General features: G+C 39.9%; 1 protein-coding gene across 12 annotated transcripts in view; it reads right to left on the bottom strand.

Moving 5' to 3' along the window:
* Positions 1-20,026, bottom strand: part of TXNRD1 (thioredoxin reductase 1) — a 152,911-nt gene that overhangs the window by 17,954 nt on the left and 114,931 nt on the right. For 11 of the 12 annotated variants that reach the window (XM_019038709.3, XM_055357859.1, XM_063694267.1 and 8 more), the window contains 4 exons: positions 19,129-19,236; positions 16,436-16,531; positions 11,472-11,606; positions 462-2,387 (listed from right to left, as the gene is read on the bottom strand). In XM_019038709.3, the coding sequence (XP_018894254.3) occupies positions 2,325-2,387; positions 11,472-11,606; positions 16,436-16,531; positions 19,129-19,236 (402 nt within the window). In that variant the 3' untranslated portion in view covers positions 462-2,324. Of the gene's footprint in view, positions 1-461; positions 2,388-11,471; positions 11,607-16,435; positions 16,532-19,128; positions 19,237-20,026 lie in introns of those variants that run through there. The other variant, XM_063694264.1, reaches the window with a different exon arrangement.

The following is a 20,026-nucleotide window of genomic DNA, read 5'->3' as shown; positions in this document are numbered from 1 at the left end:
CTTCTCTAATAGGATTGTTGTAAGGATTACATCAGCCAGGGTGTGTCAAGCACAGTGCCTGCACGTGTTGCAGTAAACACTCATTTAGCTGTTGTTATTATTAGCACCCTGCAACTACTTACCACAGAAAGAAGTACAAACTGGGAAGGTTTTTGGTAAAGATTACATAAAAGAGGAGTTTCTGCTTAAAAAGTGATACCTAAGAAGATTAAGAGCATGTGAATGCATAATCTGAACATGGTAATTAACATTTCTGGAAACATTTATTGACCATCTATGTGCCTGATACTGCCAGGAGATGGGAAATGGCAATGAACTAATCAGTCTTTCTATACTTAAATCAGCATAGCATCATTGGAGCCTACTCAGCAGCTAGCTTTTCAACACAATATCAGAGATCTACTCAATACTCTTGCAAAGACTCCCAAGACCATCATTCAGTAAGAAGGCACACATGTGGATATTATTAATGCCTTTTAATTTTAATGTTTCACATTGTTTTGTTTTTTTTTCAGACGATTTGTAACAAAAATACATGGAACTTAGTATATGTTTCAATAAAATGGGTAAATACAGAATCTGAACAAGACAAGTCTGTAAGATATAATCCTTCTTGTGGGGATAGAACATTCCACTCCACTAAGAAAAGAGAATCACAACATGATTAGGCCTGATTATCTCATACCGCCTACTGTTCTAATTTCAGAGACTGGTGGACTTGGAGAAAAAAACAAATTAAAAATAAATAAATAAAACTGAATATGGTCAACTGCCTCAATTGCTCTCTCCTTTTCCCTTTTCCCATCTCTTTATACAGCCAAATGAGATGAGGACGCGAGGTAGAGCCCTGTGGGGGACGGTCAGGGGCTCTGCTGCCTAAATGCCAGGCAGATGCATGGGTTCCCTGAGGTGGCCCAGAAATGTATTTTGACCACTCAGTGCTGCAACTGAGAAATACAGGTAGAGTAGCAGGAATGAAAAAGAAGCTTCAAGAACTGCTGGCAGGAGGCCTGATGTCCACAAGCACGTGTTCAAAACTCAACTTACACAGTTAGAAAAGACAGCTGAGATAGAATCCTCAGCCAGTACATTGACAAACACACAACTGAGCCATTAATACCTCTTTATAATAATGCAAGTTGAAATGCTAACAAAGCATAAACACTTCTGCAAAAATTCCACAAGGCACAGTTGTTCATTCAACAGAAAAAGTCAAAACCACTTGGTTTTTAAATGAAAATCCTTCACATCCACCTGTGTTCAAAATATTAATAATAACTTATGATATTAACTTCCTTTAAAAAGCAATTACCACGAAACAGCTAAATCATAAGCATGAAAAGACTTATTTTCCTACTAATGTAGTCTTAGAAAGAGATACCCAATGCCATTATTTTTTTTAGCATAAAGCTAAAGCTACCAGAAAAACTTTTAAACAAGTTACGTGTTTTCCATTGCAAATCATCTCAGCTTGCTTAGACCAGCACACAATAAACTAAAGACAGAAAGATATGTACTGTTTCTCCCCCATTTCTGGTGTATGTCTGCCTCCATGACAAATAATGGTGAGAATCATACTATACTACCAAATGCCAGGCAATGGCTGATCAAGTAGCCATTTCCCTTCCTAAACAGACCTTAAAATAATAATCATCTGTGATGTAGCACACAGGGGCAAATTTGGCTAGAGTTGATCACAGATGTACTTGTTTTGGGAATATATGAGAGAAGAAACTGCTGAGCAGGTCAGTAAAGAACAGTCCATTTCAGCTGCAGGACAGTTCTCTTTCCCGGGACAAGCCTACATAGCCTCCAAGGGAGCCAAACTATCCCTTCCATGCAACAAGACACCTTGTATGGATACTCTAGCCATGACTCGCTTTTGGACAAAAATCAACTGCTAACGTTTTTCATCTCTAATATCATTAACACCATGGAGAAAAAAGAAAAAAATTCAACACTAGAAAACTTGACAACGAGAATAAGAAAATCCACAAGGAAAGGTCATGCTAAAACTGATTTGACAGTTGTTCCATCACCGCCTACCACATGGGCTTCAGACTGGTGACTTCATGGATGCATCCCTTCGATGCCCTGCCAAATGTCAGCTTCATGTCTGTCAGTGACCCCAGTGTGATGCTGCCTGCCTTCTATTCACCAACTCCTATCCAAGAGATCCAAGGGGGCCTTGGGCGGTGGTAAGCACAGGACACGCAGGTGCCAAGAGCCCAAGAACCCTCTAGAAAACTTCGCCTTGGATTTGGGCACGGAAACGAGCCAGTGGTTTGCAGTCTTGGCAACAGCATCCACACTGGGGCTTAACCTCAGCAGCCAGCCTGGAGGATGCTTGCCCCAGAGCGCTTGGTCACAGACAATGTTGTGAATACCTGCAGGGGAAGAGAAAGCACAACATCTTCAGATGCCTGAGCAAATGAGGTAACAGGGAACAGTTCAGATAATGCCATATGCATTAAAACCATCTTAGGCGACTACCAAAATGAATAAAACAGAGAAGTAGTATGATCAAGGATATCTTCTATTTCTCCAGAGAATAAAAGGGGGAAGACATTTTAAAACCAAGGTGAAAGAGAAAAAAAATTTAGGTTATATCTACTGAAGAATTTTGTTAGCATGAGGATGATTAAAACAGATCAGGTACCCACAGTTGCTTGTCAATCCTCTAAAAGAAATTCACCATAAAATATTTTGGATATAAAGAAGGGTATAAAGTGCCCAGTTAGCCCTGTGTGTGCCACCCCATTGGCCTTTTCCTCCTTTCCCTCCACCGAGTTGGTCTTATCATTCCTAGGCATTTCTTCCTGCATTTCTCTTGTTTTTTTAAGAAGCTTTACCTGCAAATGGCAAGATGATGTAGATTCTTTTGTTACCCTGCTTTTTTGTATCCCACATGGATACAAATAGCTAATTCTTCCATTTTTTTCACTGAATGGAGTTCGAGTCAATCACTATAGTATAGAACAACACATACAGTCTAGTATATACAGTGTATATTGTAGTATTCAATTATTTAACTAGTGAATATGAATCACACATTTGGGCTCCTTCTGCTGGCCATCCAAGCTGTTGCCAATATGCTCTTTGCAATACGATGCTGCGACATTCCAGCACATCTCCTTGCACACAGAGCTGAAGTACAACTGCTGAGTCAGAGGGCAGGTGAAACTTTGGCTTGACTAGATTTTCGAGGTACCTGAACCAACCTATACTCTCATTTGCAATGACTAACAAGTTCTCCTTGTTTCATATCCTTGCAAACATTTGATGGTTGTGGACTTGACAGTTTTGGACAATCTTTACTTGTTACTGCTCAAGATTGCCTGTACGTAAAAACAAAAATACTTGTGAATAAGGGGGAAGACAGTTTTGTGTAAGGGAGGAACAATACTGAGAAAAGTCTTTAGTCTGTTTTAGCCTCAGAGGGTGACAAAGCCTTTACTTCTCAAAAAAATCCAGACCAAATACTAATGGCCAGTATCTTAAAAAGTTTTAAAATACAAATGCATTAGAAAATATGGATAATTCATATCCAAAAAAAAATCAGTATAAGAAGAAAGAGGCTCATCATCGTTAGCAAAGATATGCTAAAATCCTTGAAATCGTTATTTTATTTTTATTTTTATTTTTGAGACAGTCTCACTCTGTCACCCAGGCTGGAGTGCAGCTGCACAATCTTGGCTCACTGCAACCTCTGCCTCCTAGGTTCAAGCGATTCTCCTGCCTCAGCCTCCCGAGTAGCTGGGATTACAGGCGCTTGCCACCATGCCTGGATAATTTTGGGATTTTTAGTAGAGACAGGGTTTCACCACGTTGACCAGGCTTGTCTCAAACTCCTGACCTCAGGTGACCCACCTGCCTCGGCCTCCCAAAGTGCTGAGATTACAGGCATGAGCCACCGTGCCCGGCCAATAGTTATCCTTTTTATACTCATTATAGAAAAAACATTGACACTGAATTTTGCAACATTTTAGTTAGCACTCTTATATGCAATGCTGGTGACATCGTAAACTAGTAAAACTTTTTTGGAAAGGCAATAAAATTCCTTTGTTTAAAAAAATGTAGGAGTACAGATGAGGACAGGGAAACAATACATGATAATAAAAATAACTGTGTTAGAAAGGGGTATTAAGGGCAATTCAAACATGCTTTCTTTCCCATTTTTATAATGAGGAAAAAAATAAAGAGCCAAAGAATACATTTAAACAAATTCCAGGCTTATCAACTTGCAAGCCTGGGTTCTATTTCTCAGAAACTGATTTAGAAATAGAACTTGTAGGAGATGTGGATACAAAACTAAATCCACCAAAATGAGCTCTTATCTGTTTTTTCTCATACTGATGTTGTTCTTATGTTAAAAAGATGGAGGAAGCCAAACTGCCATCGTTGATCAGTCTAAATAAAAAACTGGCCAGGCACCGTGGCTCACACCTGCAATCCCAGCACTTTGGGAGGCCAAGGCGGGAGGATTGCTTGAGCCCAGGAGTTTGAGACCAGCCTGGGCAACATAATGCGACCCTGTCTCAAATATATATATATATATATATTAGCTGGGAACAGTGGCATGTGCCTGTGGTCCCAGCTACTCAGGAGACCGAGGCAGGAACATCGCTTGAGCTTGAAAAAAGGTCAAGGCTGCCGTGAACTGAGATCACACCACTGCACTCCAGCCTGGGTGACAGGAACCCTATCTCAAATTAATGAAAAAAACTGCTTGGGTCAATTTTGACAGATTTCATTCGTACACAACTGTTTTAGAATTTTTATAAAAACACGTATTTTTTAAAAATGAGCAGAAAGGGCAGCCTCCATGCCCTTCCATCCCAACACACAGGACTCGTACAAGGGTCAGGAGCTGCTGGAGGCTCTCCACCTCACATACTCTTATCTGTCCCCACCACTTCCAGCCGCAGAAGGCTCCCTCACTTTAGAGTGGGATTATACTGACTATTAAATTAAAAACAAACAAAAAACACAAAAACTTTTAATATTTGGCACTAAAATTCATTTTAAGACATTACAAGGAAGTATTTTCAAATGCTTTCCTCTTGAACTATTGTTTTTCTCCTCTACAAGTGAACTTGATTAGTTGAAATTACTACTCATAATTATGTGTAATCCGTTTCCTACTCAATGACTGCGGCTCAGGTGTTCAGAATAAATGACCACCAACCCCATCTCACACTGAATAAGGCAAATGCATTGCTAATGCCCCAGGCGCTGAGAATCCCTCTCACACAGGACGTCAGTCAAAACAAGAGCCTCTCCTCTTACAGCAATTCTAGAATTCTAGTAATTCCCTTTGGAAATTACTTTGCTAAGGAATTTGTCAACTTTTGTAAGTAATTACTCCTCAGAGTCAAAGACTGCTCTCAATTGCCCAGGATTTTTACCAAAGTGAGTCACTGTGCCAGCCTACCACAGCTGGCTCTGGAGCTGCGGCTATTTTTGAGCACTCAGTTTAAAGTAGTACTCAGGACTGGTTTAAAAATTATTATTATTTCTAATTCATCCACTGGACTAACACTTGTGAAATTCACTGGCAATGTACTGGGGAAATGAAATTTTAAAAGGCATGTAAAATTAAAACACCATTGTTTATTACTAGATCAGTCACTGTCAAATTATTGTTAAAATTTCTAAACTTTCTTCTTAGTTTCTATCCTTCTTTCATTATGGACTAATAACAAACATTCTGTGGACCACATCTGAACCGCATTCCCCACAGAATATGTCTGGACGATAAGAACAGTGGGTCCAGTAGTAAATCCAAATACTATCCAAGTCAGAACCCAGCATTTGGCAGAGAAAAGAGCTCCTCCTATGAACCCCTAAAAGACTTCCTTGGGATAAATGCCCAGTTAAGTAGTGGGATTGCTGGATCATATGGTAGCTCTATTTGTAGATTTTTGAGGAACCTCCATACTGTTGTCCACAGTGGCTGTGCTAGCTTACTCACAGAAGTAAAAAGTAGAACAGAGATTACTAGAGGCTGGTAAGGGTTGGGAGAAGGAGATAGGGAGAGATTTGTTAAGGGATATAAAATTACAGCTAGATAGGAGGAATATGTTCTATAGCACCTTAGGATAACTACAGTTAAACAATAATGCATACTTTCAAATAGCTAGAAGGATATGGAATGTTCTCAACACAAAGAAATGGTCAATGTTTGAGATGACTGATAGGCTAATTACCCTAATCTGATCACTATAAACTCTGTGTTTCAAAACATCACTATGCACCCCATAAATATGTACAATTATTGTGTCAATTAAAAATAATTTTTTAAAATGTCCATAACTAGGAGTGTAAAGCCTTTGGTTTTTCAAAATCCAGTATCAACGCAAGTAGTTCACAACCAGGGTTTAAAAAAAAAAAAAATCACTGGAGCTTTTTCACAATATGTATCTCTCTCCAACCCCCATTAAAAATACTGGCATGATGACCTTTCAGTCCAGCCACATCGTCTCCCCTCCCAAGCCACAGCCACATCTATAATATCCTGGGGAAAAAACAGCTAACAGGTGCAGCTATTCGGCATCTATTAAATGCCAGGAACTCTCCTACACACTTTACACGTTGCATTTTAATCAACCCTACAGTTAGATATTCTCTTATTTTACTTTTTTTTTTCTTTGAGATAGAGTCTCGCTCCAGGCTGGAGTGCAGTGTCGTGATCTCGGCTCACTGAAACCTCCACCTCCCAGATTCAAGCAATTCTCATGCCTCAGCCTCCCGAGTAGCTGGGACTACAGGAATGCACCACCACACCAGGCCATTTTCGTATTTTTAGTAGAGACAAGGTTTTGCCATGTTGGCCAGGCTGGTCTTGAACTCCTGACCTCAGATGATCTGCCCACCTTGGCCTCCTAAAGTGCTGGGATTACAGGCGTGAGCCACTGAGCCAGGCCATTTTGTTTTATTTTTTTTTTTTTGAGACAGGGTCTCACTGTCGCCCAGGCTAGAGTGCAGTGGCGTGATCTTGGCTCAGTACAACCTCTGCCTCCTGGGTTTAAGTGATTCTTGTGCCTCGGTCTCCAACGTAGCTGGGATTACAGGCATATGCCACCATGCACAGTTAATTTTTTGTTATTTTTGGTAGAGATGGGGTTTTGCTATGTGGCCAGGCTGGTCTCAAACTCCGGGCTTCAAGTGATCCACTCGCCTCAGGCTCCCAAAGTGCTGGGATTATAGGAGTGAGCCACCACGCCTGGCCTCTTACTTTATTTAATGGGGAAACTAAGCTTCTGAAAACCTGGGTGGTATGGCCAGGTCTCACTGAGAGGAATTGGCTGAGTGAGATTACAACCCAGGTCTGTGTGTCTCCACTACATTCGTGTTGCTACCAAGAATCATTTCCATTTTTAAATTCTATGCCAAATATGGTAGGACAGTCTGTGGAGATGAAGTATCAGCTGCACAATGTGGTGCTTTGGGGTCTGGACTGCCTGGGTTTGAATCCCAGCTCGGCCATGACCAGGCTGGGTAACCATGGGCAAGTTACTCAACCTCTTCGTCCTTGGTTTCCTCGTCTGTCAAATAGATATACTACCGCATCCACCACATGGGGTGCTCACAACGACTAAGTTAGTCAACAGGCAGGGACACAGTACCCAGCACACAGCAGGCCCTCACACACATCAGTGGTTTCGTCCTTGCTGTCACCTTGAGTCTGCTCTCGCTATTACTTCCTGCTGCAGGACACAAACCTGAGTGGTCTTCAGCTCTCCCTCTTCCCATTCCCAGCCGGCTGGCAAGTACTATCAACTCTGCCCTCAAATACAACCGTGTCACTCCATTTCCACTGCCACACCTCCGGCCACTATCATCTCCTCTCATGCACCTCACCAGCCACATAACTGGATCTGCCACTTCACTTGCTCGCTCAGTCCCACTTCCACGGTGCAGCTGGAGGAATGTTTCTGAACAATGTACCTGATCATATTACTCCCTGCTTTAGACCTTTTGGCTGAATCACAATGCCCCAAAGGCAGTCAAAATACCCTTCCTTAGTTTACAAGACCATCACTTACCCACCTGTTTCTCCAGGATATATATACAAAAAAATAAAAAATAAATATATATTTTTAACTCTCTAAGCTCTTTAAGCTATGCCAATATTGAGGGTCTTCTTCAGTTCCTTGAATGAGCCATCCGCTTTCCCACCCAGGCCTTTTGTACAGTGTTCTCTCACTAGCTAACACCCACACATTGTTCTAGTCTTAGGTAAGAACTCCCTCCAGAATCATCCTGCCCCAACATCCTACGATATTGTGAAATGATAAGAAATATGTATTTGGTCTTCCATCCTGTCCCTGGTTCCTGGCAAGGGAGCTTCTAAAACCCTTGGAATTTCCCGAGTGACACTAGTGAGATGAGCATCTTTTGCTATTCATAATGAGCCCCTTTCAACCACACCTGAGCTTATGCTAATAATGTGACTCTTGGTGGGGCCCTAGATAGCTTCAAGATGGCGGCTGGTTGCCAGAGGAACCAACCATGTCAGCAGAGGTAGAATTTTTAGCCCCAGTTCTGGTCCCCTACATCTGGGGAGGGAGCAGGAGATTGGGTAATTACCAATGGTCAATGATTAATCAATCATGCCTACATAATGGGACCTCTATAAACACCCCTAAATGAGGGGTTTGGAGAACTTCTAGGTTGGTGAATATCAAGGTGCTGGGAAGATGCCACACCTAGAGAGGACATGGAGGCTCTGTTGTTCCCTGCCTCCCCACAACCACCTTGCCCTGTGTATCTCTTCCATTTGGCTGTTCCTGAGTTGCAACCTTTATAATAAACAAGTAAATATAAGTAAAGTTTATTCCTGAGTTCTTTGAGCCATGCTAGCAATTTATCATGGGAACCCCTTGACTTTATAGCTGGTAGGTCAGAAGTACAGGAGGCCTGGGCTTGACACTGGCCTCTGCAGCGGAGGCAGTCTTATGGGAATGAGCCCTTGTAGGATCTGATGCTAACTCCAGGCAGCTGGTATCAGAATTGAGTTACATTATAGGTCACCCAGCTGGTGTCTAGAAAGCTGGAGAATTGGTTGTTCCAGACAATTGGTTGTTTCTAGACACCCAGCTGGTATCTAGAAAGCTGGAGAATTGGTCGTGTGAGCAAAACCCCCACAAATCTGGGGTCAGAAGTGCTCTGTGAGTAAAAAAACAGATCACAAGAATCCCTGAGGCAAAGACCACAAAGGTGGCACCCCAGTGCCTCCAGCACTTTATATCTACCCTGATCCTAGGACCCGTCAGGCAGAATTGTTAACTGGCACATCACCTAGCTGCCTCCTCTCCTCCTAAGCTTATCTCAAATCCCTGCTGTGTCCCCAGTGTCCAGCACGGCACTGTGCACACAGCTTGACAAGTGTGTTCACAGAGTGCGATTTCACCCAATTTTTTTTATCTTCTTAATCAGCCAACAGCTTGGGGAAAACAAAATATCAGAGTCCTATCAAAGCACCAGAACATTCAGCCTCTGAGCTTCAACATCATAAGAGGACCAACAGATGGAGATGCACAGCCTCAAATGTGCCAGGCATACCAAAGAAAACAGGCCTTTGGCTGACCTCCCCATAGCCATGGGCTTCAGGAGACGTCCTGTGTCCTCACTGCATCCTTCTGCTCAGCTGGCAGTCACCCTGCCAGATGCTGCCGTGTACGCTGCTGCTGGATCACAGCACAATAGCCTCCTGAGGGGGTCAGAGGCCAGCACACAGCAGTCTTTCAACAAGCCCACTGAGAGCTGAATTCAGACAAAAAATTAGACACTCATATACAAAAGACAATAAAATCGTCTTTTCCTTCGTCCCTATCAAAAATGGTTATTGAAGCTTGTGAGTATCTTGAAATGGCATCCACATTTTTAAATATACTCACTATTGTGGGTTGAATTGTGTCCCCATAACCCTAAAAGGCATGATCAAGTCCTAACCCCCAGTATTTGTGAATTTGGAAATAGGGTATTTGCAGATGTAATCAAGTGAAAATGAGATCATGTTGGATTAGAGTGGGTCCTAATCCAATGACTGGAGTTTCTTTATAAGAAAGAGGAGGGAAATTTGGACACAGACACACAAGGGATGAGGCCATGTGAAGGGGGGGTAGAGATTAAAGTGATACATCTGCAAGCCAAGGAACGCCAAGGATTGCCATTGCTACCAGAAGACAGAAGAAGAGGCAAGGGAGGATTCTTCCCTAGTGCCTTTGGAGGGAGCTTGGTCCTGCTGATATCTTTAGTTTGGACTTTTTGCCTCCAGAACTGAGAGAGAGGAAATATCTGCTATTTTTAAGCCACCCAGTTTGTGGTACTTTGTTACAGTAGCCCTGGGAAACTAATGTACTCAAGAAAGCAAAGTTAATTGGCTCCTTCCCAACACAGGCAGTTTGAGTCATTACACTGAATAAAAGATCTATCGCACATTAAAGGCATTAATCAAGACTTCAGTTTTTATATTTTTTTGAAGCTTAATTCTATTTCCGTCACAAAAACAACAGCTTTCTATAAATGAAAGAAAGAAATGATGCCCTAATCTCTCAACATGTTAATATTTTAGGCTTATATCCCAGCCAGGTGCCTATTAATAGAGGAGGATTCTCGATCACAGAGACGACAAAGCAAAAGAAAGCTAAAATGTTTTTCCAGGTCTTAAAGCTGACATTACATACTCAGCAATGAGTTCAGTTGTACAAAGGCAACCATGAACAGACAGAACAACCAGTCATGGAGCTGCTGCATGAAATCTGGCAAGAATGTGCATATGTGTGTGTGTGCGTGTTTGCAAGTGCAATGTACACCTTGGAAGCCACTGGCTACAACAGATAATCACTGCAATTTTCAACTCCATATATAAGCTGGTATAGTATGACGTGCCTCCTCCCACACCTTCCCAAGTTCTCCAATATAAACACATTTTTGGCTTACCATTCCTATGCAGTTAAGTATTACAATATTCAACTCTTGGATGATCACTGGTAGCGAAGAAACACTGACACCCAGAGGCCTAGATTGGTCAATTTCTAGTTCTACTGTCATTTGATCTTTTGAAAGCATCATTTTCAAATCTCATTCACTGATACCATAAGCTGAAGAGGCAGACAGTATCAATTAGCCTCAAGATAGCTGTGGAATAACTAAGATTGAAGCTCTTCCATTATTAACTGATTGCCATGAAAATAATTTAGAAGATATGATAAATAAAATATTTAAGGCACAGCTCTATAAATCACTCTCATAATTTTTACTACTTAACGACATGACGGAAGCCTCCAGTTCATACCATGAGCAATCAATATTGAAAGACGAAAACTAATTTTTAGAGACAAGGCCCTCTTTTGAGGAATCATTATCAAACTCAGGGTCCTACATCTGCCATGTATAAGCTGGGTGGTGTGCTTCTATGTGGCACATTTTAAACATTTTAAACTGTATAAGTGTAGATGACCCACCTCTGCACAGACAGGGTGGATTCCAATTGTGCTGTCCAGCTGCTTTTTGGTCAGTCCACATTTCAGCGCAGCTGCAAAGCCCTGTGTAACTTCTCCAGCATTTGGACCCAGTACGTGAAAGCCCACAACACGTTCCTAAGGTAAAAAAAAAAAATACAATAATGCAATTAAGCTGATTTTTCTCCCCTTCTCTTCCTACACAGCTTAGAGCATTTCTCCAGTCTGTTTCTTAAAAATCCAACTCAAAAATGACCAGAGACTGGCCGGGCGCAGTGGCTCACGCCTGTAATTCCAGCACTTTGGGAGGCCGAGGCAGGTGGATCACGAGGTCAGGAGGTCGAGACCATCCTGGTTAACACAGTGAAACCCCGTCTCTACTAAAAATACAAAAAATTAGCCAGGTGTGGTGGCGGGTGCCTGTAGTTCCAGCTACTTGAGAGGCTGAGGCAGGAGAATGGCGTGAACCCAGGAGGCAGAGCTTGCAGTGAGCCGAGATCGTGCCACTGCACTCCAGCCTAGACGACAGAGCGAGACTCCGTCTCAAAAAAAGAAAATGACCAGAGACTTTTTTTTTTTTGAGATGGAGTATTGCTCTTGTTGCCCAGGCTGGAGTGCAATGGCGCGATCTCCACTCACCGCAACCTCCGCCTCCTGGATTCAAGCGATTCTCTTGCCTCAGCCTCCTGAGTAGCTGGGACTACAGGCAGGCGCTACCATGCCCGGCTAATTTTTTTGTATTTTTAGTAGAGACGGGGTTTCGCCATGTTGGCCAGGCTGGTCTCGAATGCCTGATCTCAGGTGATCCACGCACCTCAGCCTCCCAAAGTGCTGGGATTACAGGTGTGAGCCACCGCACCTGGAAAAACGGCCAGAGACTTTAATGACTGCTGCTAACAGCTACTTAGGCTAAAGACTCCCCAACATGAACCAAAACATAGAGTATGATGTTCACTTCAAACAGGAACAAAGAGACAAGGGACAGCTACAAGTGTTTACTCATTTTATGAGAAAAAATACAAAAGGCAAAGATGCCTACAAGTCTTTAATCACCAAAATGTTCTGGAAAATATTATCAAAGGGCAGCGTGTCCTCACGTCCTGTATTTGATTGTCTCAGCTCCACAGAGACTATCTGTAATAGCTGGGACCCTTAAGAGTAGTCATTCAAATTAAAAAGTCATTTTGACTGGGCATCATAGCTCAAGCCTGTAATCCCAGCACTTTGGGAGGCTGAGGCAGGAAAATCACCTGAGGCCAGGCATTCAAGACCAACCTGGCAACATAGGGAGACTCTGTCCCTACAGAAAAAAAAAAAAAAAAAATTAGCTGGGCACGGTGGCTCACATCTGTAGTCCCAGCTACTTGGGAGGCTGAGGTGGGAGGAATGCTTGAGCCCAGGAGGTTGAGGCTGCAGTGAGCTATGATCACACCACTGCACTCTATCCTGGGTGACAAAGTAAGACCCTGTCTCTAAAAAATAAAATACAAATAAAATTTTAAAAGTAATTTTAAATAAGGTTTTGAGGATAAACAGCACAAGACCATTAAAGTCTGAAAACATTTTTGTTTTGTTTTGTTTTTAATAGACATGGGGTTTTGCCATGTTGTCTAGACTGGTCCCGAACTTGTGAGCTTAAGCAGTTCACCCACCTCGGCCTCCCAAAGTGCTGGGATTACAGGTGTGAGCCACTGTGCCCAGCAAAGTCTGAAAACATTTTTGAAAGCAAAAGAAAAATGTCTGGCACTCTAAAATACCTGTGTAGAAATTATTTTGGATAAATTTGAAATCTCAAACTCTGGCTACCTCTGCCAAAAGCAGAGAAATCTGATGCACTCTACTGTTGAGCTGATAGATTTTCAGCGCAGACTCTGACTAGACTATCTAGTGCAATCTCGTCATAACAGATGAGGCAACTCAGGCTGTGGGGTGCAGAGCTTGTCTAAGGTTCCATCACTCCCTGGAAACAATCAGGAGGTTGTTCTGTTGACAAAGGACTGTAATATATTGCATATTGTACTCTTACACATATTCGCCCTGACGATTCCAGGTTTATGGTATGAATAAAGTGTATCCATAGGAGGAACTACTAAAAAGCACTTAAAATAGATTTCCAGGTAATAATGTGGAAAGGGTCTCAAAAAATAAGAGATTATTAAAAAGTTGCAGAGTTCTACATAATGAGGAAGCCACCTGCAATTAAACCACGAACACTGTATAATGTGTATGCATTCATAAATAGGTGGCAAACATAAGAACGTAAGCATGAGACCCTTTGACTTCAAAGTTTTACCTTTTGAAGTGAAGGAAGACAGAAGACTGCATAGGCATAAGATAATAGTTAATAGCATGGTATCTACATTGTGTGAGAATAAATGTACAGATCTGCCCTTCCCTAGGTAAATGATTTGAGCACAGTTACTTAACTTCCATGTGCTTCAGTTTCCTCATCTATAAAAAGGGGGAAACAATAGCACATATACCTCACAGGACTGTGTAAGGATTAAATAAGTTAATACCTGTAGAGCTCTATAGTGCCTGGTACACAGTAAGTGCTCAATAAATATAAGCTGTTAGCTGTTATAAACTGCATATATGATGGTTTATCTCTTATAAGAAAAAAGCCCTGAAACAAATACAGCAAAAATGTTAACATTCCTTGACTTTGGATGGTGAGTACCTTCTTCATCTTTATTATAAATATTTTATGTAAAAAAGAATAAAATAGCAGAGAACAAAAGCCAGCAGATAATAGACATTGTAAGTACAATTTAGAATCAAGGACATTTAGACACTGAAGTCAAGTGACTGATTCAAAATGAATAAAGCACGCCCCAGGGATAGTGAAGTTCTACAAGCTTTTACCTCAGATTACTCATGACAAAAGAGCAGTAACAGATATTCGTCTTCTCTATTACTATCTTTATCTATGAAAATAACCGAAAACACTGTCACCCTACTTATGACCTCAACTACTGACAGGTTTATTGGTAGGAAAATTATTTTCCACATTATTCTAGCAATGCCATTTGAACAAATGTAAACATTGAAAAAAGAGCAAAATACATATGGTTAAAATGGATTTGCTTGGTAGGAAGGAAACCTTCAAGGTCTCACTGACTGCTGTGAGCAATTAAAGTCTCTCTCAGTGAGACAGGGGCAGTTAATATACTGCCAGTGAGAATGGCTGACGTTTTCTCCTTTTGTCTGCAGTAAAAGTGATATCTAATGTATACTCATATAAATAAACTTTTGAGAAAATTTGCCTAAAAAGAAAAAGACAACTATATATACAATTGTTATTTATGTTAGCTGTGTAGCTCATTATGGGTTATCCTAGTATATTCATTTGAATCTTTTTTGCAGAGGATTCAGGAAAATGTTTTCTAAAACCCTTGGTTTTACCAAAAAACCAACCTGTAACTGTCCTACTGCCTAAAGCAGTAGTTTCCAAATAGGATACATGGCTTAATTATATTCAAATTTCAAGATTAAAACATTATCAGAGTTTACTAGGCTTTTAACATACAGATTCTTTAATTTTTATTTAAATTTCATTTATTTCATTTATATTTTTACTGAGATCGTTTCTTTAAAAAGTGTCAGCTAAGTTAAAAAGATCAGTTTTCTTAAGAGTCAATATTAAAGAGAGTGTGTGTATATGAATATACCTGTGTCCCACAGTCAAAAAACTTTAAAAAATATGAATTATCCAATCCCTCATTTCATATATATGGGAAAAAACCCTGTGAGGTATAGAGTTTGCTCACAGGCTTTCACAGGTTTCTGCTAAAAAAGTACTGTAATATGCCGGGCGCGGTGGCTCACACCTGTAATCCCAGCACTTTGGGAGACCAAGGCAGACGGATCACCTGAGGTCAGGAGTTCGAGACCAGCCTGGCCAACATGGTGAAACCCCGTCTCTACTAAAAATACAGAATAGCTGGGCATGGTTGTGGGTGCCTGTAATCCCAGCTACTTGGCAGGCTGAGGCAGGAGAATCGCTTGAACCTTGGAGGCGAAGGTTGCAGTGAGCCGAGATCACGCCACTGCACTCCAGCCAGGGCAACAGAGCAAGACTCCGTCTCAAAAAAAAAAAAGGACTGTAATATATTGCATATTGTACTCTTATTCACCTGGACAATTGGGGGTTTATGGTATGAATAAAGTATATCTGTGGGAGGACTACTAAAAAGCACTTAAAATACATTAGATTTACATGTAATAACACCAGACTAGCACTACATGTAGCATCAGGCAATGAAATCTTAGAACTCAATTAAGAACTCTTTCTTAGTAGTGCCAGCTGCTGAGGATCAAACGTGCATTGCTCCTGTTCTTTTTTGTTATTCATTATATTTAGATAGTCGATGACTTTATTGTTCCTCTTCTATAAACACAAACATAGACAGTTCTCAAGTTGTGCCTTTGGTTCCTTCACTCAGTAAGTTTTGGCTGCCTGTTGACTAAGTGTAGGGCCCTGTGCCAGTGAAGATGAGGGGGCAGCAGGCAGTGCAGCCAAGGTCCTTGCCAACTGCTGATATCTATTAGCTGAGACAACTGGCACGCGAAATACTGAAGGAATGCCATCTGCACCATGTGACCAACTAAGCTATATATTAAAAACTAAAGCCGGGTATGGTGGCTCACGCCTGTACATTCCAGCACCTTGGGAGGCCGAGACAGGCAGATTACGAGGTCAGGTGTTCAAGACCAGCCTGGCCAACATGGTGAAACCCCCGTCTACAAAAATTAGCCAGTGTGGTGGCGTGAGTCTGTAATCCCAGTTAGTTGGGAGGCTGAGGCAGGAGAATCACTTGAACCCGGGAGGCGGAGGTTGCAGTGAGCGGAGATTGCGCCACTGCACTCCAGCCTGGGCAACAGAGCAAGCCTCCATCTAAAAAAAAAAAAAAACAAAAAACAACAACTAAATAAAATTACTGGAAAGGATTGAGAATTGCACTTACATTGTCTTTAGTATTACAGATTATTTTTGCATAACATTTGTTGTTATCTCTTGACGGAATTGTCCATTCCAATGGCCAAAAGTAACTATGGTAAACCTAAGAAGATACAAAAGCAAAATTTAGACCCATTATTTTAAACAGTAAGTCTGTCAAACATATATGGTGAAAGGCGGTAGAGACTCTTTAATAAGTAGACTTTCATTAAATAATAAAATTCATGGAATAAATAGGAATCTGGTCAAAAGGTAAATGACTTTCAACTCCTTGCTGTCAGGCACTTTTGCTATAAGCTCATCCCTTAATTATGTATATCTCTACCTCAAAATAGTACACCCTAACTAATAACAAAAAAGAGCAAGGGAATGAGAGAAATAAGCCATTTAATTACCTGCTGTCATACACTGAAAACACACACACACACAAACCTCAATACTATCTTGTTATCCAATGTGAATGACAACTTGGGCAAGAAACAAATAAGGTGCCAGGATCAATTAAGGTAATTATCTAGTTCTCTTGCTAAATGCTTCCAAAAGACATTTCCTCCTTTGGCATTATTCACTAAAAGCAATGAAGGAAGGAGACAGGGAAGGAAAGGAGGAAGGAAGGGTGGAACGACAGCATCCTTACTAATGTAATTCCTGGTTGACTAAATGGATTTTTTTTTTCCTCCAGCTGCTAGCCTCAGTTCAACATGATTCGCTACCTTTTACAAGCAAACTGATTATGAGAAGTGTTCTTCCATGTTGTGATAAATACTTTTAAAAATAAACATGGGTTACAAAATTTAATGTACAGTATCATAGTATCACAATTATATAGGAAAAAAATTAAAGGAATCACCCCAAATTGCTAACAATTGCTGTTACAGCTCTAACTCCATAAGTAATTGTTTCCTCTTTCCCTTACATTTTTCAAAGTTTCTTCAACTCAAACACATTATACTTCTATAATAACAAAGCAAATTTTAAAAAACTTAAATATTGTCTATCAAGAAATACGAAATATATATTACAAATTTCAAATTTTAATTATATATGTATGTCACGTATATACACACTCACACACGAAATCCATCTTCAAAAAATAAACTGAGAAACAATGAATTATGAAGATGTTTGTCATTCTATTTATAATAATGAAAAACTGTAAACAACCTAATCAAAGAATGGCTTAACAAATTACAGTATAGCACCCCTTAAAAGAAGAATTACACATTTTTTTAAATGGAGATTTTAGAGAATTAAAGACAGGAAATGTTCATGACATAACATTAATATTAAGCTTGGACCTAAAACTGTGAGTAACTTCATCAAACTTTGAAAAAAATTAAGACATACATACTCACACAAAATCACACACACATATATATATACACATAAAATATAAAAACGCAGCAAAATATTTAGAGAAAAAGAAACTGGAAGGAAATACACAAAAATATTAACAGCAGTTACCTCTTCATGAATTAAAATTTCCTTTTTGATATTTTCCTAATTTTGAAACTTCCTATAATAAAGATATACTATTCTTTTTTCTTCTTTTTTTTTTTTTTTGAGATGGAGTTTCTCTCTTGTTGCCCAGGCTGGAGTGCAATGGCACAATCTTGGCTCACTGCAACCTCCGCCTCCCGGGTTCAAGCGATTCTCCTGCCTCAGCTTCCCAAGTAGCTGGGATTACAGGCATGCACCACCACTCCTGGCTAATTTTGTATTTTTAGTAGAGATGGGGTTTCTCCACGTTGGTCAGGCTGGTCTCGAACTCCCGGCCTCAGGTGATCCACCCACCTCGGCCTCCCAAAGTGCTGAGATTACAGGCATGAGCCACCATGCCAGCCAGATATACTATTCTTATAATCAGAAAAAAAGGTTAATAATGTGTTACTAATAGACCAACATATTACATGCTACTACCAGTGCATGTAATAAAGAAAAAGATTATTAAGAGATTTAAAATAGGCTTTTTATTTTAAAAAATTGATTTACTCACAAATTTGGTCTTTCAAAAGGTTTTATTGGAAATTTTCCCTAAAATGATTTAAAACAGCAGTCCTTTTGGGTGGCATTATTTGTGTATACAGAAATAGTGTATTTCATGTGCATTTTCTTTGACTCCATGATAAAATGTGAGCAGAAAAGCTAGTACAAATTAGAGAGTAATGCTAGAAACAAGTAGTACTAATGGTAGGAGCAGTGAAAAATGTTTATTTTTTCTTTTCATTTTCCTATAATTAATCAAGAGAAATCAATAAATGTGATTTTAAAAAGTAAAAGGAAATATGATTGGGTCAACTGACAGAATTAGAAAATGAAAATTAAATCAGATAAAAATATTACACCAATACCAAATTTCCTGAAAGTGGTAACTACACTACGGCTATATAAGAAAATGCCCTTGTTCATAGAAATACACAATAAAGTATTTAGGGGTAAAGGAGAATTCAACTTACTCTCAAATGATTCACAGAAACACACACACACACACACACACACACACACACACACACACACACACACAGAATGAGAGACTACTAAAAGTGTATAAAATAAATTGGCACAATGTTAGTAATATATGAATCTGGATAATGGGTATATGAAATGCTTTGTACTATTTTTTAAGTCTTCTATATATTTTAAATTCTGAAGAAAAAAAAGTAGTGATATAACATAGGAGAAAAGAGGAAAAGAACTTACCTCAATATTTTCTTCCCCAAACTTCTCCACAGCTTTCTCCTCAGAAAGGCCACAAGCACCATATTCCAAAGGAGTAAATACAGTGGTTGGAACATTTTCATAGTCACACTGTTTAAAAATGGAGGTAAGGAGTTATAATAGGCAAAGTTATAACTTAAAAAAACAAAGGTATTCAAAAAAGTCAAAATTGACAAAGGAAATAAGAGTAATAAATTTCTACCAAAGTATGTGAAGTCTCAATCCGAGATATTAATTAATTAATCTACTACATTGAGAACCATTAACTTATTTGAAAAGTTTAGTAGATAGAAGTGTGAAGTCTGGTAAGACTATGAGAAAAAGATTCATGCAGCTTCTCCATCCATCAACCAACTGATGTTATCAACAATGACACACTTTTTTCCCCTTAATAAAGCAGCCAAAAATAATACTGGTGTACCCAAATCTGATAGTTTTGTATTATCAGTGATAAAAAATTAAAAGATTTCTTTAAAACATCAATTAGGTAATACATATTAACAGCCATAAAACATTTTATCCTTTTGGCCCAATAATCCCACCTTTAGAAATCTATAATAAGATTATAGATATTATAATTTAACATACAGATATATAATACGATATATTACTATATTTTACTATAATATACAATACTAACATAGTAATAGTTTGATATACAGAAAAGGCTACATGTATTAACTGAACATAGCTGTAGTACTCAATAGTGGCAATGTTGGAATAGCTTAAAAATCTCAATTAGGGCCGGGCGCAGTGGCTCACACCTGTAATCCGAGCACTTTGGGAGGCTGAGGCTAGTGGATCACCTGAGGTCAGGAGTTCGAGACCAGCCTGGCTAACATGGTGAAACCCCATCTCTACTAAAAAATACAAAAATTAG

Source organism: Gorilla gorilla, chromosome 10 (assembly GCF_029281585.2).
Source record: "Gorilla gorilla gorilla isolate KB3781 chromosome 10, NHGRI_mGorGor1-v2.1_pri, whole genome shotgun sequence".
Lineage (NCBI taxonomy): Eukaryota > Metazoa > Chordata > Mammalia > Primates > Hominidae > Gorilla > Gorilla gorilla.
This window is presented reverse-complemented; position numbering and strand designations above follow the sequence as displayed.